The sequence below is a fragment of the Phocoena sinus genome, chromosome 10 (genome assembly GCF_008692025.1).
Source record: "Phocoena sinus isolate mPhoSin1 chromosome 10, mPhoSin1.pri, whole genome shotgun sequence".
Lineage (NCBI taxonomy): Eukaryota > Metazoa > Chordata > Mammalia > Artiodactyla > Phocoenidae > Phocoena > Phocoena sinus.
In genome coordinates, this window is record NC_045772.1 from 50,856,598 (window position 1) to 50,881,046 (window position 24,449).

At 45.7% G+C, this 24,449-nt stretch overlaps 1 protein-coding gene across 4 annotated transcripts in view; it reads left to right on the forward strand.

The window, feature by feature from the left end:
- The window catches only part of GRIP1 (glutamate receptor interacting protein 1), a 702,730-nt gene that overhangs the window by 677,332 nt on the left and 949 nt on the right, over positions 1–24,449 (forward strand). For all 4 annotated transcript variants that reach the window (XM_032645739.1, XM_032645736.1, XM_032645737.1 and 1 more), the window contains one exon: positions 22,496–22,642. In XM_032645739.1, coding sequence (XP_032501630.1) covers positions 22,496–22,642 — 147 coding nt within the window. The remainder of the gene's footprint in view (positions 1–22,495; positions 22,643–24,449) is intronic.

A 24,449-nucleotide genomic window follows, 5' to 3' on the forward strand; every position in this document is an offset into this window, starting at 1 on the left:
GGAATTGAAAACACAGGCATTAGGTTTCTGATCTTTGCCTCGAGGGCATTGTTCAGACATGCAGATAGACTTGCTTAGAAATACAAAACAAGGCTCAACTTGAATCGGGTGAAGCCCGACACCTCCTGTTAAAGCTTCTGTTCTCAGGAGGGTTAGAGGCCATTGCAGCCTGCGCTGTGATGAATGGTTAAAAATTGAACTGGGTTTCGTAGAAGGGTATCCTCGCCTAGAGAGTTACCTTCCAAGAGACTTATTGGCCCTTTTAGAACAGAAAATCTATCATTGTGTTCACAGTCCATTCCCCGGAGGCATCCTCTGGTCAGCAGGGAATGGAGACCTTGCAAGAAAAATCTTGATTTACTTGGGTTAGGGTGGAACACAGAGAACTCTGAGCAGCTGGGAGCAGTTTGGCCGGATGCTTGGGGAAAGCCACAGCAGGGCTCCGATGGGAAGAACTACAGCAGATGTGATAAATTATTCATCTTTAGTTGGTTGGGCAGTTGGAAATGGATAAAAACTGCCTGACCAGCTAGTAGATTTGTATGTCGAGGGGAAAAAAAAGTCATGATTTGGTGGAAGGAACACAGCACATGAGGTCAGATATTCTAATACTGAAATCCCCAGGCTTATGTATTCTAACTGGACAAGTCCGTTCACCAAGTTCAAGGGGCGGTGTCCTCGTTCGCAGCAAGGGCACGATTCTAATGGCACAGAGTTGTCGGGAGGTCAAAAGCAGTCATATATAGGAAAGTTCCTGGTGAAGGGATTCATCTGCGGGGGAAAATTGTGACTTAAACTTTGGAACCCTTAGAATTACTTTTGGACAGGAAGTAAATCAGAAGTACCCACTACCCATCTCCAGCTAAACAGGAGGGCAGCAGCTACATGGCACAATTTACTGTTGCTGCTTTTGAGAGCAGCTGTGTGTCCTATATTTGTGAATTACTGATTCCTGGAATCTTACCTCTGTATCATTTTAAAATTTCATTGTGTTGTTTGCTATTTCCACGCTATTTCCAGGAGAACCATAGGGCTGGCTATTAAAATTCACTCTCCTCTAACCTTAGGAAATCTTTCTAGAGAAACAGATTACTTTCAACTTTAAACCTTTTATTAGCTTCTCGTCCTGAAGAGTTTGCCATAAAGCTGTATCGTCAAGTCTAAGGCTCAGGAGAGCCAAGCCTCTTAGCCGACAGCTGTGACTTTACAGTTAATGGGTTAATCCGCTCACCTGCTCTGGTTGACATCCCTTCTCTACTGTTGTGGTTAACGGATTACTACTGCCTGGTGTTGGCAGTATTTGGTGACACTCATCCTTCTGCCCCTTCTGGGTTCTGGCCTGTGGAGCAAACACCCAAGCAGCACAGGCCAACTGAGCAATGAAGAACTTCACTATTACTTGAGGCCCACACCAAATGTACCCCAAATGCAAGGGTTCAGGTTCACTGTATTGAGAAACATATCTCAGGGCTAAGACAGAGTTGGGCTTCCTAATGTCCATTGCAAGCATAGGCTTTGTGACTCTCGGATGTGACTGAAGAGTATGGCTTGGCTTGCAGAGCAGATGCCAGTCCTCTTACCAGCCATTTGCAGAGGGTCCATGGGAATTCTCTCCAAACCTATACCTAGTGAAACAGAGATAACTAGAATGCACCACCTTCCACCCCATTTGTGCTGCTTGTCACATAGAACCTGACTAGGAACAAAGATGGAAAGGGGGCATAAGGACAGGAGATCCCACAGACAAAGCCAAAGAGAGGCATATAAGCAGGGACCTTGGAGTAGAGTAATTTCATCCACTAGTAAACAGAGTCCCAAGAATAGCAGACTATCACCAACCGTATTAGCTATTTGTCACTGCCACTCCCTCCTCCTTTGTACCCATCTCTCCCTGTTCCTCCCCTTCCTCCCTTTGAGAAAGGAACGTGAGTTTGGGAAGAAAGGGACTAGAATGTAAACCAGAAGTGTTTCCTCCAATCAAGGCAGGAAATTCATGGTGAGTCTATGATATCTTGTGCCAGAAAGCAAATTACTTATCAGAGCAAACGGGTCATATCAAAAGGACAACATGAAGTCAATATGAAGGACTTTCCTTGGCCAAAGACGAGGAAACTTGAGCACCCAAAAGAATGATGCAATTGATCGTAACATCATATGTATAAAAACCCATAGGTTCATATTGATAATGTACTTTGAAAAGGTCATTCCCTTACCCCTCACCTCAAAAAAAAACCCTCATTGGGACACCATTGGAAATATTCACTGCACTGATTCCCTATTTTAAAAATGAATTAGCATTCATTTTGCCTTTCTTGTACAAACTACTTCAGAGTAACCAAACAGCACTAATTGAAGAAATGAGAATTCTTTACAAAAGAATTCTAGCTCATATAGAAGATAGTAAGAGATCATAAAAAGATTATCATTTTGCAACCCCTAATAAAATTATTGATTCAGACAACGGTCATCAATGGATGAAACTATTAAATTGAAGTTTAATGGGGAACCTTATGATGGAAGAACTAAACTGTCATCACCCGAACCCACCCAAAGTGGGACAACTAGACACTGAGTGATGTGTTGTTATAGGAATCACATTGTCCTACCTGTGATCTGCCCCTCCCCCCAAAGCTGATTCTGACTCAACTCAAGCAACCAGAGCTAATTTCCTTTTAAAGGAATATGGGGCACAGAAGGGCATGCTACAGAGCGAATGACATAGTTTCAACAATAAGTCAGTAGCACAGGGAAAAAAGGATGGGGGCATGCTCTAGGTAAGAGGACATTTAAGAGACCTAACACCAATGCGTGGGCCTTGCTGGAACAAACTAACTCTAAAAATCACTTTGAGACAATCAGGGAAATTTTATTATAGACTAGATATTAGAATATATCAAGGAATAAGTGCTGATTTTGTGAATGAGTTAATGGCACTGAGGTTGTATAAAAAAGTGAGTATATTTTTTAAGAGATTCATACTGAGTTATGTAAGGGTGGAATGACATGAGGACTGGCATTTGCTTTAAAATACTCCCCCAAAGAAGATAAAAGACGGGGGGGATGAAGTAAGTGAGCTCTTGTTGGATCTGAGTGATGAGTATATGAGGATTCATTGTCCTAGCATCTCTGCTCTTGAATATGTTTGAAATCTTTCCTTAAAAAATAGATTTCTCAGGATTTACCTGGTGGTCTAGTGGTTAGGACTCCACACTTCCACTGCAGGGGGCACACGTTCCCTGGTAGGGGAACTAAGACCCCACATGCCTTGCTGCATGGCCAAAAAAAACAACTTTCTCCTAACCAAACTTATTGTGGTAATCATTTCACAGTATATGTATGTCAAGTCATTATGTGATACACCTTAAACTTCTACAGAGCTGTATCTCAATTACATCTCAGTAACATTCCCACCTCACGTAAAACTCTCCTGTCCTATGGCCTAAGGCAAAATCATAATTCTAGAGGGGCTCAAAATATCTTCTCTGCAATGAATATTTATTAAGCAACCACGTGCTAGATAAAGAGGTGGTATGCCGTGCAAATATCCATGCTTTGCAGTCAACCACTTGGGTTTGAACCACTTCTCTGTTGCTTACTATCTGTTTACCTTGGGCAAGTTTCTAACCCTCTCTGAGCTTTCATTTCCCCGTCTGTATGATCTGCTCCTCTAACTAGGTGGAGACAGTAGCATCTGGTTTGCTTTTTTTTTTTTTTTTTTTTTTTTTTTGCGCGGTGTAAGGTCGGATCTTAACAAACGGCACCGCGAAACAGAGGAAAGCTTCAAGTGAGCTTTATTAGGGAGCACTCCCGGGCGAGGTTCACTGGTCCGAGAGAAAGGGGCCAGAGAAGTCGAACCCGGTCGAGGGTTGGGCAAGATTTTATAGGGGAAGAAGGGAAAGGGGTGTGGTGAATCTGGGAGGGCACAGGGTGTTCCTTATTTGGTGGTCTTTTCGGGTATCCTGGAGGACCGTTAGTCCCGCCCCTGGAAAGGCGGGAAGGCTGGGCCGGGTGCAAAGTCCCCAGGTCAGTTCCTGGAACTGGGTGGTCCGGAATGTCTCCAGGTCAGTTTCTGGAACTGGGTGGTCCGGAGAATTTCGGTCTGATGCAACCTGTGAATCTGATTGTGTTCCCCTGCCTCGGGCCAGTTGGCCTTACATCCCGACATCTTTGGTGTAATGGGGCGGCGTTCTGATCTCTGGCTACTTCATGCTGAATGGGGGCGTCGAAAGGGGAGTCGGGCGACCAGAGGTCCGAGGCTTAGGGGAGACCAGTGGGGGTCCTGTAGGAAGCAAGGTGTAAGGACCGAGGAGCGTTTGTTTTGTGGCCACCCAGGAGACTTCCTCCATGCGCCTGCGAAGGAACCTAATAAAAGAGGGAGCAAACGTGAGCGAGATACAGATGAGAATTAAGGGGCCTAAAATTGGTGTTAGCCAGGATCGCCACCAATCGGGAATTGGGGAGGCGGACTGTTGGTGTTTGCGTTGGAGGTCTTATCTTAAGCGATGGAGGGCTTTTACATTGTCTTCGACGAGTCCTGTTTCATTGATGTAATAGCAGCATTCCTCCTGTAGGAAGAGGCAGGTACCTCCTTTGTCGGCCGTCAGGAGATCCAGGGCTCGTCGATTCTGGAGAGCGGCTTGGGCTATGGAGGTGATTTGGCGCTGGAGAGAGGAGATGGAGCCGGCGGAGGCTTCAATGGCTAGCTGGAGTTTATGTTCTAAGTCGCGGGATGTTGAAACACTATGTGTTAGAGCTCCCCCCGCTACCCCGCCCCGAGGCCTGCAGCGACCAGGGAGGAGGCGAGAGAGATGCCTGCGACCAGAGGAAGAAAGATAGCTCTTTTCCGTCGGGTAAAGGGCAGCGTGATTAGCGAGGAAAATTCGGCTTGGCTATACAGTGCGAGTTGTGGGACGAGAGTAACGGGGATACATGGGAAGGGGGAGGAAGAATTGATCTCTTTTGTGAGGGAACCATTACACCACAAAAACGTGCCTGGTGGTGCTTTAATTGATGTGCTTACCGTGAGGGATGAGTTGCAAAGAAACCCAGTATCAGCTAGATTTGGGCGGCTGCCGTAATAGATGGTGAGATTTTTTGAATCAAGGAATATGGGGACTTTTAACGGGGAAAAAGGTGGGTTTTGGGAGGTGTGGGAAGTAGAATTGAAGGGCTGGTCGAGTGGGACAGCAGCTAAGGGTGGCCGGCCAAGAAAGCAGTCGGAGATGTTACCTATTCCTGTGTGGCTGAGTATCTGTACTGCTTGACGGACGAGGGTCAACCAAGAAAAAAGATCCTCTTTGTGTTCGGGGTGAGGTAGTTGGTGTCTTAGGGCTTGTTCTGTTTCCTGGATGACAGTGGCTTGTTTGCTCAACTGTTGGATAACTTTGGGAATCAAACTGATATATGAGCGAAAGACCCTAATAGAGCCCACAAGGTAGGCATCAGTTGCCCATTGGTAGATTTTTCCTTGTACCCCTTTTACCCATCTTGTTTCCCAGGGATCTTTGATGTTGATGAATAATTGACCCTTGCCATTTGTGGTGAGCAGGTGGGATTGTCGGAGCGAGCTCCTGGTATCTAGTTTTGCCACATGGATGTTACATAAGTGATAGGGGCACCCCCATAGGTCTCATTCCACCATTGACGGTAGTCTCGGGTCTGATCGTAAGTGAAGCAGACAGCGGGGGTGGACCATCCGAGGGGAACACCTTCTATGTTAGAGATGGGGATTTGGACTGTTACCAAGGCCTGGCACCCATCTGGTTGGCAGTCTCCCGTGCCCAGGACTCGGGTGTGGGTCCGACCTTTAGCTTGCCATGTCCCATGGACATGGAAGCGCCATAGGGACATCTGGTGAGTCCTGGGTGGCAGGAGGAGCAGCAGGAGGAGAGACAGTGTGACGGACAAGCCATAGTCTCATGGGACCTAGCGGTAGGGCCGTCCAAGTCTCTGGAGTTGGGTCCATTTTCAGGCAGGAAACATGGTACCAGGAGGGGTGTCCCAAGAGATTAGCTGCCGTGGGAGTGGTGTGGATCACCATATGGGGGCCTGTCCACCGTGGCTTGAGAGATTGAGGGTGTAATTCTTTGAGGAGGACGCTATCGCCGAGTTGTAGAGGGAGAGAGGAAGTTTCAGAGACAGTCACTGTCGGTAGATGACGGTCAGCGTGTTCGCGGAGAAGACGGCGAAGCAGGGAGAGGTAGGGAAGGTAGGAGGCTAGGGGTGGACTCTGGGTTGGTAGGTTGTGAAGGAGGAAAGGGCAGCCGTAAAGTAGTTCAAATGGACTGAGGCCAGTAGGAGTCCGAGGTGAGGCTCGGACTCGGGTAAGGGCTAGAGGAAGCAGATCGGGCCATGAGACACGGACCTCAAGGGACAGTTTGGTGAGGTGGTCTTTTAAGATCCCATTGGCGCGTTCAACCTTACCAGATGATTTGGGGTGGTAGGGCATGTGGAGTTTCCAGGTGATCTGGAGAGCCTCTGATACCTGTTGAACCACCTGAGAGACAAAGGCGGGTCCGTTATCCAACTGAATGGAGATCGGCAGACCAAATCGGGGGATGATGTGTTGAAGCAGGATGGTGGCGACTGTGTCTGCCGTTTCTCGAGTTGTTGGATAGGCCTCGATCCAACCTGAAAAGGTGTCAATAATAGTGAGCAGATATCGGAAGCATTTGCAGCGTGGCATATGGGTAAAGTCGATCTGCCAGTCTTCACCAGGCTGATGTCCACGCATCTGGCGTGTAGGAATTCGGGGCCGTAGGCCTCCTTGTGGGGAGACGGATGCGCAGGTTTGGCAGGCCATGTGAGTCTTTGAGATGGCCTCTCTAAGTCCTGGCAGATGAAAGAGGGGGTCCAAAAAACGGAACATTGCTTTTGGACCAATGTGTAAGGATTTATGGATGTCTGATAGGAGGCTGGCCGCTTGGGCCAGAGGTAGGGCAATTTTGTTGTCTATAAAAATCCATCCTTTGTTGTCTTTGTGTCCCCCTTTTGATAGTAAGGCAGCTTCCTTGTGCGGGGTATATGTGGGTTGGGTAGGACTGGTAAAAAAAATAGGAGTGGAGCTGGAGGATCCCCTTTTGTAAGCTCTCGGGCCACGGAATCGGCCTTCGAGTTACCTTGTGCTATTGGGTTGGATGGGAGTTGATGACCCCTGCGATGGATAATTGCTACTTCTTTAGGAAGCTGGAGGGCCTCCAGGAGTTTTGCAATGAGGGAAGCGTTGACCACTGGAGATCCCTTAGTGGTCAGAAATCCACGTTCCCTCCATAGTGCTGAGTGGCTGTGTGCAATGAGAAAGGCATATTTAGAGTCTGTGTAGATGTTAACCCTTTGGTCTTTGGAAAGGTTGAGGGCTCGTGTAAGTGCGATTAGTTCAGCCTTTTGGGAGGTCGTTCCTTCTGGGAGGCTGTTAGCCTTGATAATAGTTGAGATCGTTACCACCGCGCAGGCTGCCCGTCAGCGTCCGTCAGGACCGAGTATCAAACTACTGTCCACAAAGAGAGTTTGGTCCGGATTTGAAAGAGGGGTGTCAAAGAGTCCCTCTCTTGGTGGTTTGAAGGCTTTTATGACATGAGGGCAGGAATGGGATGGAAAACCCCCGGTGCCAGAGATAGGCAGGAGGGAAGCCAGGTACAGGCGAGGGGAGAGATCAAGAGAAATAGATGGGTTTTCAATGAATAGTAGGTGGAACTCCTGGATGCGGGAGGGGCCCAGGAGGGAGAGAGACTTGTGGCCTCGGAGATCGACCAGCCGGTGGGAGGAAAACACGGTTAGTGGGTGGGCCAGAGTCAGTTTGAGTGTTTGGCCAGTTCGGCTGCGCTGCTAGGGCCCGAAGGCATGGTTGCCATCCCGAATAGTTGGGTCTAGCTGTTTGGAGAGGTAAGCCACGGGGCCGTAGGAAGGCCCTACAGGCTGGGCAAGGACTCCAGTGGCTATTCCGGCCCGTTCATCCACAAAAAGGTGAAAAGATCGGTTTAGGTTGGGCAGAGAAAGGGGAGGAGAAGATATCAGAGCGTTACGGAGGGTGAGAAAGGCCTGTCGAACGGCGGAAGGAGAGGTGAGGGGTCCTTGAGGGATTTCTTTAGCGGCTAGATATAAGGGTTTAGTGAGGAGAGCAAAGTTAGGGACCCAGTGTCGGAAAAATCCTATAAGGCCCAAAAAGGAGAGAATTTGCTCCTCTGTTTCCGGAGGCTGGAGTTCACAGATGATCCGGGTGCGGTCGGCTGTTAGACCTTTTGTGGTAGGGGTAAGGTGGAGCCCCAGGTAGGTTACAGAAGATACAGATAACTGAGCCTTGGCTGGGGAGACCCGATAACCGCGAGAGCCAAGGTAATTGAGGAGATCTGCAGTATGTTGTCTTGAGAGGCTGAGAGATGGGCTACAAAGGAGGAGATCATCTACATATTGAAGGAGTGTGCTGGGGGTAAGGGAGCAGGAAGTGAGGTCCCGTGCCAGCGCCTGACCGAAGAGGTGAGGACTGTCACGGAAGCCCTGGGGAAGAACTGTCCAGGTGAGCTGACTGGAAGTATGAGTGTCCAGATCCGTCCAGGTAAAGGTGAAGAGGAAATAGGAGTCGGGATGTAGGGGGATAGTGAAAAAGGCATCTTTGAGATCCAGAACCGTAAAGTGGGTTGTGGATGGGGGGACATGGGAGAGCAAGGTGTATGGGTTTGGTACTGCTGGGTGGAGAGGAATTATGGCCTCATTGATTATTCGGAGGTCCTGGACCAGGCGATAATCCCCAGAGGCCTGGCGGACAGGCAGGATGGGGGTGTTGCAGGGAGAGTCAGTGGGGATAAGGAGTCCCTGGTTTAGGAGTCTGGTGATAATAGGTTGTAGGCCCCTAAGGTGAGTCTCAGAGATGGGAAATTGGGGCCTTGATGGAAATTTGGAGGGGTCCTTCGATATGACATGGGAGTGGACCGGTCTGGAGTGGGAAGGATGGTTTGCCATTAATACCCATGACCGAGATCTGGAAAGGAGAAACTGGCCCGGAATAAGTAGGCAGGACCGAATAGGTAGCCCCCGTGTCCACCAGAAATGAGATGGACTTACCCGCTACCTGTAGCGTTACCCTGGGCTCGGCGAGGGTGATGGGGGTCTCCGAGTCCGGGCGCCGTCAGTCGTCAGCCAATCCCAGCAGTTCGAGTGGTAATGCCGTTGGGTCGGCCTGCCCCCCGCGTGGAGACGCTGAGGGAGGGCCAGTCGTAGGGCAGTCACTCTTCCAGTGGCCCGTTAGCCTACAGCTGGGACAGGGCTTAGAAGGAGGTCGGGGATTGGGACATTGGCAAGCCCCGTGGCCTTCTTTTCCACATTTGAAGCAGGCCCCTGGCGGGGTTGCCTTTTGCGGACCCCGTGGATGCTGTGATCCAAGGGAGATGGCCGGCCTTAGGGCAGCTACAAGAGCTTGGGTTTGGAGGGCCACCTTCTGGTGCCTCCGAGCCTGTCGGCTGGATTCTGCCAAATCCTCACGACCATTATAGACTTTAAAGGCCATTTTTACCAGATCTCGAATAGGGGTTTGAGGGCTGTCTTCTGCCCGTTTTAATTTCTTTCGGATGTCCGGGGCTGATTGGGTGATAAAATGGGTGGTTAGGACCGCTGCCCCTGCCGGGGTGTCGGGATCCAGCCGGGTGTAGAGAGTTAAGGCCTCTGTAAAGCGATTGAGAAAGATAGCTGGATTTTCGTTAGGTTCTTGGGTTATCTCTTTTAGTTTTTCAAAATTGACTACCTTATGAGCGGCAGCCTGCATGCCAGCCAGGAGGCATTGGATCATGAGGTCGCGTTTACGGCGGCCATCTTGGCCATCCTGGTAAGTCCAGCCTGGATCGGTGACAGGTACGGCAGTCGCTTCGACAGGCATGGAGTTGTCGGTAAGGTGAACCTGATCTGCATGGTTTCGGGCAGCAGTTTGAGTTCTTTCCCTCTCGTCAGGGGTCAGAGTAGAAGATAGGATCACAAAGATATCGTGCCAGGTTAGATCGTAAGCTTGAGAGAGAGAGCGAAGTTCTTTGATGTAGCGGGAAGAGTCGGCAGAAAAGGAGCCTAATCGCTTTTCTATTTGAGAGAGATCTTGGAGAGAAAAGGGAACATGAACTCTAACTAATCCTTCCGCTCCTGCTACTTCCCTCAGAGGGCAGAGGAGATGTGGATCTTGGGAGTCGTGAGAGCGTGTATGTGCACTAATTGGCGAAGCAAGGGGCGTGGGAGGAGAAACCGTCGAGGGAGGCGGGGGAACGGTTGGAGGGGCCGGAGCGGGTTCGGGAGGAGGGACCACTTCAGGGTAGGGTGGAGGTTGGAGAGGAGCTCTGGAGGGGGGAGAGGCAAGAGATTCGGGTGGGTCGGCTAGTGGAGAGGGGTCATCGTCAAAGGAAATTAGGGCCTTGGATATAGGAGATGTCTGTTTGGCAAGAAGGATCTGGGAAGTGGAACAATAGACGCAGAGGGAAGGGCGGGAGCGTAAATACCAGAAGGCCTGAACATAGGGGACCTCGGACCATTTGCCCGTCCTGCGGCAGTAATTATCTAGATCACAGAGGATGTTAAAATCGGAAGTCCCTTCAGGAGGCCATTTTGGATTGATTGTCTAGAGGATATTGTGGCCAGGCCACAGTGGAATAGAAAATAAGCCGTCGGCAATGGAGATCTTGGGAGAAACCGAGGGCTGTAAAATTGGCTAGGAGACACCCCAGGGGCGTCTTAGGATCTGGTTTCGATTGTGAGGTTCCCATGACCCCCAGTCTGTCCCTGAGTGAATGGAGAGGGAGAGAGGCGTCCCTGGTCTCAGTCTCCAATTCACGGCAGGTTGGAGGGCGGTCAGGAGATTGGGACGTCTCCACAATCACCCGAGGCCCGGCGGGTCGGAGAGCGGTCAGGCAATTGGGACGTCTCCACAGTTGCCCGAGGCCCGGAGAGAGGACGGAGGAATCCCTGACGCGGCCGCGATTAGGGACAGGGGGTCCGGTGGGCAGGGACTCTGGGGGTCGGAGGGAACAAGGGAGGGGGACTTACCCCGTTTTCTGCCGGATCGGGTGGATGAGTAGAGGTTCCCTGGTTGTCTCCTGGGGGAGGGGAGGAGCGGCCCGCGCGGTAACCCGCGGGGCTTGGTACCCCTCCCGGGTTTCGGCACCAAATGTAAGGTCGGATCTTAACCAACGGCACCGCGAAACAGAGGAAAGCTTCAAGTGAGCTTTATTAGGGAGCGCTCCCGGGCGAGGTTCACTGGTCCGAGAGAAAGGGGCCAGAGAAGTCGAACCCGGTCGAGGGTTGGGCAAGATTTTATAGGGGAAGAAGGGAAAGGGGTGTGGTGAATCTGGGAGGGCGCAGGGTATTCCTTATTTGGTGGTCTTTTCGGGTATCCTGGAGGACCGTTAGTCCCGCCCCTGGAAAGGCGGGAAGGCTGGGCCGGGTGCAAAGTCCCCAGGTCAGTTCCTGGAACTGGGTGGTCCGGAATGTCTCCAGGTCAGTTTCTGGAACTGGGTGGTCCGGAGAATTTCGGTCTGATGCAACCTGTGAATCTGATTGTGTTTCCCTGCCTCGGGCCAGTTGGCCTTACACGCGGGCCTCTCACTGCTGTGGCCTCTCCCGTTGCGGAGCACAGGCTCATTGGCCATGGCACACGGGCCCAGCCGCTCCGCGGCCTGCGGGATCCTCCCGGACCGGGGCACGAACCCGTGTCCCATGCATTGACAGGCGGACTCTCAACCACTGCGCCAGCAGGGAAGCCCTGGTTTGCTTTTTAAGCTAATCAGTCAAGTCCCACAGCCTTATTAGCAAGCAGTCCAGAATCTTGAGCTGGAGGACCCTCCATCCCACCCTACTCTCCGTGCAAGAATGGGGCTTCCTCAGCTCAAGGCAGGGCAGGCCTGGCTCTAACGTCAGAGGTGCTCTCACCTCTCGTGGCCACACGGTGTCACTATGGAGCTCTGTCCTTCCGGGCCCCATCCACGCCAGCCACCCTGCAGCTTTTTGCCTTGCTCGTTTCCAGCATGGCCCGCCCTGGGGCCGGGAGGCGGGGCATGGCTTGACCCTCAGAACTAAATCCCACTCCATTCAGACAGCACGTGATGGTCAGTTCTGACTAGCTTCCAAGCGCAACCACATGGTATGTCAGAACCAGTCGTTTCATTTATTCGACAAACTACAAGCCCTACTGTGTGGCAGGTACCATTAGAGGAGTTTGGGATATTATCAGTGAAAAAAACAAAGATCTTTGCCCTCCTCGAGGAGCTTGGCAGGGCATCTCCCACATACTCTCCTCAGCCTTTTACCTGAGCCCAGGTTACCAACAAAGACATCTCCTCTCCTCCTGATGAGTTTTTCTTTGAGGGGAAAGGGTGCTCTCATTCATACAGTTTAACTTCTCCCCATGCATCATCAAGGTACATGTCAGATTCAGGGAGCTGGATTTTGCTAAAACACACACATCTCTTCTATAGTAAAGTAGGACTTTCTACTCTATGCTTGTATAAATGAGTGCCACAAAAGTGATCCTTCCACAGATATCAGGTCATTTCAGGTTTTGAGACTTCATATACACTACCTCATTTAAAACTGTGATTCTTGCCCCTCTTGCAGGATTGTTAGGAGGGTTAAGTCAGATATGGTCACGGGACTGTATACTCATGATGGCTGTGCTGTGTTTATTGCTGTATCTTTCTTTCACTCAGTCCTTCAAACAGTGCCTAGCACATCATAGGGTCCAGTGCACACGTGTGCACCCACACATACGCACATTCATCTATGCACAGTGATGGAATGAGCCTGCCAAGAGTGTCATTAAGTGTTAGTTCCCTCTCTTCCTTTTCAGGACATGTAATAGCCCCTCTGGTGTGTGAAGTACCACACAGAGCAAACTTCATCGTGCACAGAAATTGGCAGATGGCAATTCAGAGCAGGGGCTGAGATTCTGCATTTTAACACACTCCTGAGTGATGTTGATGCTTCTGATCAGGACAACCTGTAATTGGCAAGGCACAGCTTTTTTTCTCTTAAAGTAAATATGTAACAAAATTCTGGCCCCTTTCCTTCTAGTGTATTGTTGGAAAGAGGCAGGTAGGGGTGAGATGTTGATATACCCTATTTCATAGGTCCTAAGATTACCATGGCCTATAAAACACAGCCTGATTTCAGAGAATTTAAAGTATGAAAAAAAAAAGTACATCTTAGAATCTATGAAATAAGGCACTTGAGCGGCAATAGAATATAACGGTTAAGTGACTGGAGTCAGACAGAGACGGCCCCACCATTCAATACTTTCGTGATCTTGGGCGAGTTGTTTAACGTCTATAAAATTGAATTTCCTAATCTCTAATATGGCAGTAACCACTAGGGCTGCCTGGTGATTAGAACTGATGCAGCCAGCTTGATATTTAGCTGTCTGTCCAGTGAGATGAAAATCCACAAATGACCACTTTTGTATTCCTTCAATATTCCATATTTCTCTGAAGTAAAATAACTTGGTATAAACCTGCTATAAGAGTATTAATATTCACGTTTTGCCCTGTATAGCTCTGAATTTTTTGACTCTTCTACAAGAATGTATTTAGATATTATGTGTGTTAAAATAAATAAGACATACATTTTTTCAAAAAATTGATTTGGCTGTGCTGGGTCTTAGTTGCGGCACGCGGTATCTTCATTGCAGCATGTGAGATCTTTTTAGTTGTGGCATGCAGGATCTTTTAGTTGCGGCATGGAATCTTTAGTTGCAGCGTGCGGAATCTTTAGTTGTGGCATGCAAACTCTTAGTTGCAGCATGTAGGCTCTAGTTCCCTGACCAGGGATCGAACCCGGTCCCCCTGCTTTGGGAACACGGAGTCTTAGCCACTGGACCACCAGGGAAGTCCCAAAACATACATTTTAAAATAATTAGAGTTAAAAACTAAGCCCAAATTATTCCTTGATGTGTGCATCAGTTTTTATGGAGGGCATGCAGCAAACCTTACTAAAAATAGCGGTCACATTAAATGTTAAATGAGTGTCATGTGCTGAGTATGTTGTCTGGCGTGTCCAGCACAGTGGGTTTCAGTGAACATTACACATTAATGTGTTTGCCTCTAGAAGGCAGCCTCTTCTCTCTCATTCACTGCTGTTTCCCAGCACCCGGAACCAGGCTTAGCACATGGAGGGACTCAGTACACATTTGATGAACGTGTAAACCTCAGACTAACTCTTGCAGGTGGTCAGAGGAGGACTGGGGGTTGGGCGAAGCTTTAGCTGGTGGTACTGCCTTAATGCAGAGGGAACAAGCTGAGGCCCACAGCTGAGAATGGTGGATTTGCAAACCCTGGCATTTCCAGGAATGCCTGGAATTGCTAAACCAAACCCAGGACAAGGACTGAGGGAGCTACTGAAGGCAGGCCCCAGAGGAGGGTGTTCCTTACAGGAGCACTTTCAGGTCTTTTAAGACTTTTCAAAAAATTGAACTATAGTTCATTTACAATGTTTCAGGTGTACAGCAAAGCGATTCAGTTATATATATATATATATGTATATTCATTTTCAGATTCTTTTCCATTATAGGTTATTACAAGATATTGAATATAGTTCCCTGTGCTATACAGTAGATCCTTGTTGTTGATCTATTTTATATTATAGTAGTGTGTATCTGATAATCCCAAATTTCCAATTTATCCCACACACCCCGACTTTCCCTTTTGTAACTGTAAGTTTGTTTTCTATGTCTATGAGTCTATTTCTATTTGTAAATAAGTTCATTTGTATCCGTTTTTTAGATTCTACATATAAGTGATATCATATGGTATTTATCTTTGGTTTACTTCACTTAGTATGATAATCTCTAGGTCCATCCATGTTGCTGCAACTGGCATTTTTCCTTCTTTTTAATGGCTGAGTAATATTCCACTGTATGTATACCGCACCTTCTTTATCCATTCATCTGTTGATGGACATTTAGGTTGTTTCCATGTCTTAGCTATTGTAAATAGTGCTGCTGTGAACATTGGAGTGCACATATTGGGTTGGCCAAAAAGTTCTTTTGGTTTTAAGTAATAAATAAAAGACACATTTTTCATTTTTACCAAGAACTTTATTGAACAACCTATTCATTAACCAGACTTTTTGGCCAACCCAGTGTCTTTTCAAATTATAGGTTTGTCTGGATATATGCCCAGATGTGGGATTGCTGGAGCATATGGTAAATCTATTTTTAGTTTTCTAAGGAATATCCATATTGTTTTCCATAGTGGCTGCAGCAACTTACATTCCCACCAACAGCGTAGAAGTGTTCCCTTTTCTGCACACCCTCTCCAGCATTTGTTATTTGTAGACTTTTTGATGATGGCCATCCTGACCAGTGTGAGGTGATACCTCATTGTAGCTTTGATTTGCATTTCTCTAATAATTAGCAATATTGAGCATCTTTTCATGTTCCTGTAGACCATCTGTATGTTTTTGGAGAAATGTCTATTTAGGTTTTCTGCCTGTTTTTTGATTGGGTTATTTGTCTTTTTGATATCAAGCTCTATGAGCTGTTTGAATATTTTGGAAATTAATCCCTTGTCAGTTGCATCACTTGCAAATATTTTCCCCCATTCCGTAGGTTGTCTTTTCATTTTATTTATGGTTTCCCTTGCTTTGCAAAAGCTTTTAGGTTTAATTAGGTCCTATATGTTTATTATTGCTTTGGTTTCTATTACTCTAGGAGACACATCCAAACGAATATTGCTGCGACTTATCTGAAAGAGTGTTCTGCCTATGTTTTCCTCTAGGAGTTTTATAGTATCCAGTCTTACATGTTGGCCTTTCATCCATTTTGAGTTTATTTTTGTATATGGTGTTAGAAAATGTTCTAATTTCATTCTTTTCCCAGCACCACTTATTGAAGAGAGGGTCTTTTCTCATTGTATATTCTTCCCTGTTATCATAGAGTAATTAACCATAATTGTGTGGGTTTATTTCTGGTCTTTCTATTCTGTTCCATTGATCTATGTGCCTGTCTTAGTGCTGGTACCATACTGTTTCAATACGGTAGCTTTGTACAATAGTCTGGGGTCAGAGTGATTCCATTATACCATTCTTCTTTCTCAAGCTTGTTTTGGCTATTTGGGGTCTTTTGTGTTTCCATACAAATTTTCTTTTCTTTTTTTTCTTTTTTTGGCCACACTGTGCAGCTTGCGGGACCTTAGTTCCCCAATCAGGGATTGAACCCAGGCTACAGCAGTGAAAGCACTGAGTCCTAACCACTGGACCACCAGGGAATTCCCTCCATACAAATTCAAACATTTTTTGTTCTAGTTCTGTGAAAAATGCTATTGGTAATTTGATAGGGATTGCATTGAATCTGTAGATTGCCTTGTGTAGTATGATCATTTTAATAATATTGATTCTTCCAATACAAGAACATGGTATATCTTTTCATCTGTTTGAAAATGGTATATACAGATATACATGGTATATCTGTCATCTTCAGTTTCTTTGATGAGTGTCTCATAGTTTTCAGAGTACAGGTCTTTTGCCTCCTTAGGTAGGTTTATTCCTACGTATTTAATTCTTTTTGGTGAAGTAGTAAATGGGATTTTTTCCTTAATATCTTTCTGATAGTTCATTGTTAGTGTATAGAAATACAGCAGATTTCTGTATGCTAATTTTGAATCCTGCAACTTTACCAAATTCATTGATGAGCTCTAGTAGTTTTCTACTGGCATCTTTAGGATTTTCTCTCTATATTATCATGTCATTTGCAAACAGTGACAGTTCTACTTTTTCCTTTCTAATTTGGACTCCTTTGTTTTTATTCTCTGATTGATGTGGCTAGCACTTCCAAAACTATGTTGAATAAAAGTGGTGAGAGTGGGCATCCTTGTCTTGTTCCTAATCTTAGAGGGAATGCTTTCAGCTTTTCACCATTGAATATGATGTTAGCTATGGGTTTGTCATATGGCCTTCATTATGTTGAGGTAGGTTCCCTCTATGCCCAATTTCTGGAGTGTTTTTATCATAAATGGGTGTTGAACTTTATCAAAAGTGTTTTCTGTACCTATTGAGATGATCATATGCTTTTTATTCTTCAACTTTTTAACATTGATTTGCAGATATTGAAAAATCCTTGCACCCCTGGGATAAATTCCACTTGACAATGGTGTATGATCCTTCTAAGGCATTGCTACTATTTGGAATTGGTTTGCTAGTATTTTGTTGAGGATCTTTGTATCTATGTTCATCAGTGATATTGGTCTGTAGTTTGTTTTTTTGTGATATCTTTTGATATCAGGGTGATGGTGGCCTCATGGAATGTGTTTGAAGTGTTCCTTCCTCTGCAGTTTTTTGGAATAGTTTCAGAAGGATAAGTGTTAACTATTCTCTAAATGTTTGGTAGAATTCACCAATGAAACCATCTGGTCTTGGACTTTTGTTTGTTTTGGGAGTTTTTAAATTACTGATTCAATTTCAGTACTGGTAATTGTTCTGTTCATATTTGCTGTTTCTTCCTGGTTCAGTTTTGGGAGATTGTACCTTTCTAAGAATTTGTCCATTGCTCCTAGGTTGTCCATTTTATTGCTGTATAGTTTCTCATTGTAATCTCTTAATATCCTTTGTATTTCTTTGGTGTCAGTTGTAACTTCTTTTTCATTCTTGTTTTGATTTGAGCCTTCTCCCTTTCTTTATTTTTATTTTTGGTGCTGTGTATTTTTTTAATATTTATTTTTTTATTTTATATTTATTTGCTTGTGTTGGGTCTTAGTTGCAGCACGCAGGCTCCCTAGTTGCAGCAAGTGGGCTCCCTAGTTACTGCAGGTGGGTTCCTTAGTTGCAGCTCAAGGGCTCCTTAGGTGTGGCTCACTGGCTTCTTAGTTGCAGCAAGTGGGTTCCTTAGTTGCGGCTCACCTGCTTCTTGGTTGTGGCATGCAAACTCTTAGTTGTGGCATGTATGTGGGCTCTAGTTCCCAGACCAGGGATCAAACCCAGACACCCTGTGTTGGGAGCGTGGAGTCTTAACCACTGTGCCACCAGGGAAGTCCCTCCCTTTCTTTCTTGATGAGTCTGGCAAAAGGCTTATCAATTTTGTTTATTTTTTCAAAGAAGCAGCTTTTAGTTTCATTGATCTTTTCTATTTTTTTTAGTCTTTTTCATTTATTTCTGTTCTGCTCTTTATGCTTTCTTTCCTTCTACTACAGGTTTTGTTTGTTCTTCTTTTTGTAATTGCTTTAGGTGTAAGGTTAGGTTGTTTATTTGAGATTTTTCTTGTTTCCTGAGCTTGTATCACTATAAGCTTTTGCTGTATCCCATAGGTTTTGGGTCATCATGTTTTCATTTTCATTTGTCTCTAGGTATTTTTTGATTTCCTCTTTCAGTGATCCATTGGTTTAGTAGCATATTGTTTAGCCTCCATGTGTTTGCAGTTTTTGCAATTCTTTTTTCTTGTAGGTGATTTCTAGTCTCATGGCATTGCGGTTGGAAAAGATGCTTGATGTGATTTCAGCTTTCTTAAATTTATGGAGACTCGTTTTGTGGCCTAGCATGTGATCTATCCTGGAGAATATTCCACGCACACTCGAAAAGAATGTGTATTTTGCGCTTTCGGATGGAATGCTGTATATATATCAATTAAGTCCATGTGGTCTAATGTGTTATTTAAGGCCTGTGTTTCCTTATTGATTTTCTGTCTGGATGATCTGTCCATTGATGAAAGTGGGGTGTTAAAGTCTCCTACTATTATTGTTACTGTCAATTTCTCCTTTTATGTCTGTTAATATTTCCCTTATATATTGAGGTGCTCCTGTGTTGCATGCATATATATTTACAATTGTTATATCTTATTCTTGGATTTATTCCTTGATCATTATGTAGTGTCCTTCTTTGTCTCTTGTAACAGTCTTTAAAGTTTATTTTATCTAAGTATGCTACTCCAGCTTGCTTCTGATTTTTTGTTTGCATGGAATGCCTTTTACCATCCTCTCACTTCCGGTCTGTATGTGTCTTTAGATCTAAAGTGAGTCTCTTGTAGGCAGCATATATACAGGTCTAGTTTTTTTGTATCCATTTCAGGCAGTCTGCTTCTTCTGGTTGGAGCATTTAGTCCATTTACATTTAAGTTAATTATCACTATGTATGTTCTTATTGCCATTTTGTTAATTGTTTCGGATTTGTTTTCATAGGTCTTCCCTCCTCCTTTTCTCTTATGATTTGATGACTATTGTTAGTGTTATTTTGGGTTTCTTTTTCTTTTTTGTGTGTATATCTATTATAGATTTTTGGTTTGTGGTTACCATGTTTCTATATAACAGTCTGTATACATACCTGATTGTTTGATGTTGCTGATCTCTTAATTTCAAAAGCATTTTAAATACCCTGCATTTGTATTCTCCTCCCCTCATGATTTCTGTTTTTGATATTGTATTTTACATCAAATTGTTTTATGTATCCCTTACCTGCTTATTGTGCATACAGGTGACAGTACTACTTTTGTCTTTTAACCTCTCTACTGACTTTGTGTGTGGATGATTTCCTACCTTTGCTGTATGTTTGCCTTCACTGGTGAGCTTTTTCCTCCTGTAATTTTGTTTCTAGTTGTGACCCTTTATTTTTTCTGCCTAGAGAAGTTGCTTTAACATTTGTTTTAAAGCTGGTTTGGTGGTGCTGAATTGTTTTAGCTTTTGCTTGTCTGTAAAGCTTTTTATTTCTCTATCAAATCTAAATGAGAGCCTTTATGCGTAAAGTATTCTTGGTTGTAGGTTTTTTCCCTTTCGTCACTTTGAATATATTGTGCCACTCCCTTCTGTCCTTCAGTTTCTGCTGAAAAATCAGCTGATAGGCTATGGGAGTTCCCTTGTATGTTATTTGTTGCTTTTCCCTTGCTGCTTTGAGTATTCTCTTTTTGTCATTTTGATTACAGTGTATCTTGGTATTGTTCCTCTTTGGATTAATCCTGTATGGGACTCTGTGCTTCGTAGACTTGGGTACCTGTTTCCTTTGCCAGGTTAGAGACGTTTTCAGCTATTATCTCTTCAAATATTTTCTTGGGCCCTTTCTCTCTTCTCCTTCTGGGACCCCCTATAATGCAAATATTAATATGCTTGATATTGTCCCAGAGGTGTCTTAAACTGTCCCCACTTTTCATTCTTTATCTTTTTTTCTATTCAGCAGCACTGATTTCTGCTACTCTTGTCTTACAGCTCACTGATCTGTTCTTCTGAATCATTTAGTCTATTATTAATTCCTTCTAGTGAGTTTTTCATTTTAGTTATTGTATACTTAACCTCTGGTCATTCTTTATATTTTCTAATTCTTTGTTTAAAACTTTTAACTTCTCACTCTGTGCATCTATTCTTCTCCTGAGTTCTTTGATCATCTTTATGACTATTACTCTGAACTCTTTCTCGAGTAGATCGCCTATCTCCATTTCATTTAGTTCTTCTGGAGTTTTATCTTGTTCCTTGGTCTGGAACATAGTCCTCTGCCACCTTATTTTGTCTTAGTTACTGTTTGTGTTTTTATGTCTGTGGGAGGTTAATTACATTTCTCAACCTTGGAGAAGTGGCCCTTTGTAGGAGGTATCCTATGCATCCCAGCAGTGTACTCCCCTTTCATCACCCAAGCTATATGCTCTAGGGGTTCCCCCTAAGAGGGCTGCATGGGTCCTTCTTTGTGGTAGGCTGAGTGTGTGGGCAGTCTGGTGGGCTTGGCTGGTTGCTAGACCCTGCCTTGTGCAGATGCTGCTGGTACTGTTTAGTGGGGCCTTGTCACCAGGCAAGGTGACAAGGTTGTGCAACCCTAGTAGGCCTCAGGGGTAGTGCTGGCTTACTGGTGGGCAGGGACAGGGTCCCAAAGACTCTGGGGCTGTTGCCCACCCACTGGCAAGTGAAGCCGGATCCTGGGGTTAGTGCTGGACTACTGGCAGGCAGAGATGGTTCCTGGAGTCTGCTTGCATGGCCCAGGGATCCCAGAACTCGTTTCAGATCATTGGTTGGTGGGGGTGGTGGTTTCCTAATAGAGCTGGGTATGGGGTCTCTGGTGTCCAGAAGTTTGCATTGGCCTGCTAGTGGGGCGGGCCGGGCCTCAGCTGGCCCTGGGGTAGCGTCCAGCCTGCATTGTGGGACTGTAGCTTCTGGTGTCTGTCGCCTGGTTGGTGAGGCTGATCACGAGGCTAGTGCAGGCTTCCTGGAGAGAAGAGCTCAAGCCTACCCACTGGTGGGTGGAGCTGGGTCTTGGCCCTCTGGCAGGCAGGGCCCTGTCTTGGCATGAGTCCAGAGGTGGCTGTGGGCTCAGGAAGTGGTTAGGCAGCCTGTCCGCTGATGGGTGGGGCTGTGTCCCTGCCCAGTTAGTTGTTTGGCCTGAGGCTTCGCAGCACTGGAGCCTGCAGGCTGTAGGGTGGAGCCAGGTCTTGGTGCTAATGATCCAATGTGTCAGCCACCAGTAGTGTTCATGTGGCTGAATGTTCCCCAATATGTCTGCCACCAGTGTCTGTGTCCCCAGGGTGAGCCACAGCCACCTCCCACCTCTCCAGGAGACTTTCCAAGACCAACAGGCAGGTCTGGCCCAGGCTCCTATCAAATTGCTTCTTTTGCCCTGGGTCCTGGTGTGCATGAGATTTTGTGTGTGCCCTTTAAGAGTGAAGTCTCTGTTTACCCCAGTCCCATGGGGCTCCTGCATTTAAGCTCCACTGGCCTTCAAAGCCAATGCTATGGGGGCTCATTTCCCTGGTGCAGGAGCCCTGGGCTGGGGAGCCTGACTGTGGGGCTCAGAACTCTCACTCCTGGAGGAGAACCTCTGCAGTATAATTATTCTCCAGTTTGTGGATCGCCCACCCAGGACGTATGGGATTTGATTACATCACGAGTCTACTGGTGGTTCCATCTTGTGGTTCCCTCTTTGCCTTTCATTGTAGAACATGTTTCCTGGTAGGTTCCAGTCTTTTTCATCTATCGTTGTTCTGCAGGTAGGTGTGATTTGCTCGTAAGAGGAGGTGAGCTCAGGACCTTTCTACTCTGCCGTCTTGGCTGCTCTCCCTTTTAAGACATTTCTTGCCCACAGTACTGAAACACTGACTGGGATACTAGAGAAAATAAAATGGTGGACTTCCTGGCTCTTGCTCAAAGGCAGAGGATATGCTGAGCACCGAACACAGCACCAGGCACAGTGAACAGGAAGGAAAGGCCTTTGGCCTAATCCTGATATCCAGCTGCAAAGGGCTAACCCCAGCTTCTCCCAACACCTAGGGGTTGCTCCAGGAGAAGTGAACCTGCCCTTGGGAACTTCTCACCTATATACACCTGATGACTGCAAGTAAAAAAACAAAAAGAGACCAGAACTCTCCAGCATTTCTCCTCCTTTTCCAGGTCTGGGTGGGACTTGGCAAATTCCAAGGCTGTTCCTAGAGAATGGAAAAAGCTTCAAGATTGGGGGGAGCTGCCTAATCTATTACAAATCTATTATATTGAAATTAGTTTGAAAAGATGGTTCATCAAGAAATTTCACAAGCAAAAGTCCTCAACCTACCTAAATACCCCCTTCACATTTTCTCATTTTCCAGGTGACCTTGTACAAGGGCTCTGACATGGAGGACTTTGGGTTCAGTGTAGCAGATGGCTTGCTGGAGAAAGGAGTATATGTCAAAAATATTCGCCCAGCTGGGCCAGGAGATCTTGGTGGCCTAAAGCCCTATGATAGGCTCTTACAGGTAAGACCTCAGATGGAATTTTATTTAGAAATTAATTGGGAACTTGTATTTGATCAGTGTCCACCCATCCTCCTTTGCCTCAAGACGAGATTAGAGGCCCCTCCTATAGAGGATAGGCACTTTTTCCTTTAGTAGAATTTACCGGTTACTGAAACGGCCTGTTTCCCTGTATATATTCCCCAGCAGATTCTAAACTTCTTGAGAACAGGGCTAGTACCTTATTCTCCCATTTCCCATTATACAGTGATCGATATCAGTATCTCACACAATGTCTAAAACCCAAAAGCTGAACCTTGTTTACTATTAAGTACTAGGAGTACGATGGTGGTCAGGTATAGTTTCACTGAGCAAAGCAAATTCCTAATCTTACGTACAGTTTTTAGAAAGAGCATTTTGCAGTAAGAGGAGAGGGTTGCCATCAGTCTTGAAAGTATGTTCAAGTGGATTGAGTCTGTCCCTAAACAGTTGCCTTTCAAAGCATGAGGCTGCACTGATTGGCTGGCTTTCAGACACGTGTTCACTGAGCAAGTTGTCATTGATTGATTAGATAGTTTTAAAACCAATTCTGGTGATCTTTTTACCATGGCAATATAGCAATTACTCTTGTCCTAAGAGTAAGGAACACGTTTATTTTCCATAGATACTCTAGTATTTGCTGAATAAATAACTATGGACAAGTTATTTGACCTGTCTTCCTAATCTATAAATTAGAGCTATACTTACTTTTATGGAAGATGAGGCTATAAAAGTAGACTGGACTCACATTGTGAAGGGCCTTGAAAGCCAAGATAAAGCTCTTGGACTTTATTCTGGAGGTATATTAATTTTCTAAGCAGAATAATGACATATTTTATAATTTAGAAAGACTACAATTATATCATAGGTGGATTGGTGTAGGGTGAAGGGGAGGATCACAGGAAAGACGACCAGGTAGGTAAGGGTAAGACACGTGTACCAGACCTGAGTCTTTAATGCCTTCAGTGCATCCTGGCAGAGCAGTCTGTGAGGCAGCCGGCAGCTTGCATTTGTTGCTCAGGACAGATGTTACAGCCAAAAGTAAAGATCTGGGATACTGAAGGCATGGACTTGGATAAAGTTGCCTATGGTGGATTTCTAGTAAGGAAGAGAAGAGAACTAAAGACAGAATTCTAAGAAAAAATTTAAAGGACAGGAAGAAGTAAAGGCAGGAAAGGACTGAAAGTGAGCAGTTAAAATGGTAAAAAGGTCAAAACAAGGTGGTGTCATAAGAGCCCAGGAAGGAGTTTTAAGGATGAGTAGGTAAAGGCCAAAAGGGATGAGAACTCAAGACACCATTCCTGTGTTGGACAATTGGGTCATTTATATAATATATAAGGGTCAGGTCCCAGACCGAGAAGATTGGGGAGAGAGTGAAAAGTCAAGGAATGGAAGCAGCATGTATGATTCTTTAAACTTTTAGGGGGAAAAGAATAAGGAAACATAATCTCATACAGAGTGAAGAAAGAGAAAAACAAATACTGTATGCTAACATATATATGGAATCTAAAAAAACAAATGGTTCTGAAGAACCTAGGGGCAGACAGGAATAAGATGCAGACGTAGAGAATGGATTTAAGGACACAGGGAAGGGGAAGGGTAAGCTGGGATGAAGTGAGAGTGGCATGGACATATATACACTACCAAATGTAAAATAGATAGCTAGTGGGAAGCAGCCGCATAGCACAGGGAGATCAGCTCGGTGCTTTGTTACCACCTAGAGGGGAGGGATAGGGAGGGTGGGAGGGATACACAAGAGGGAGGGGATACGGGGATATAAGTATACGTATAG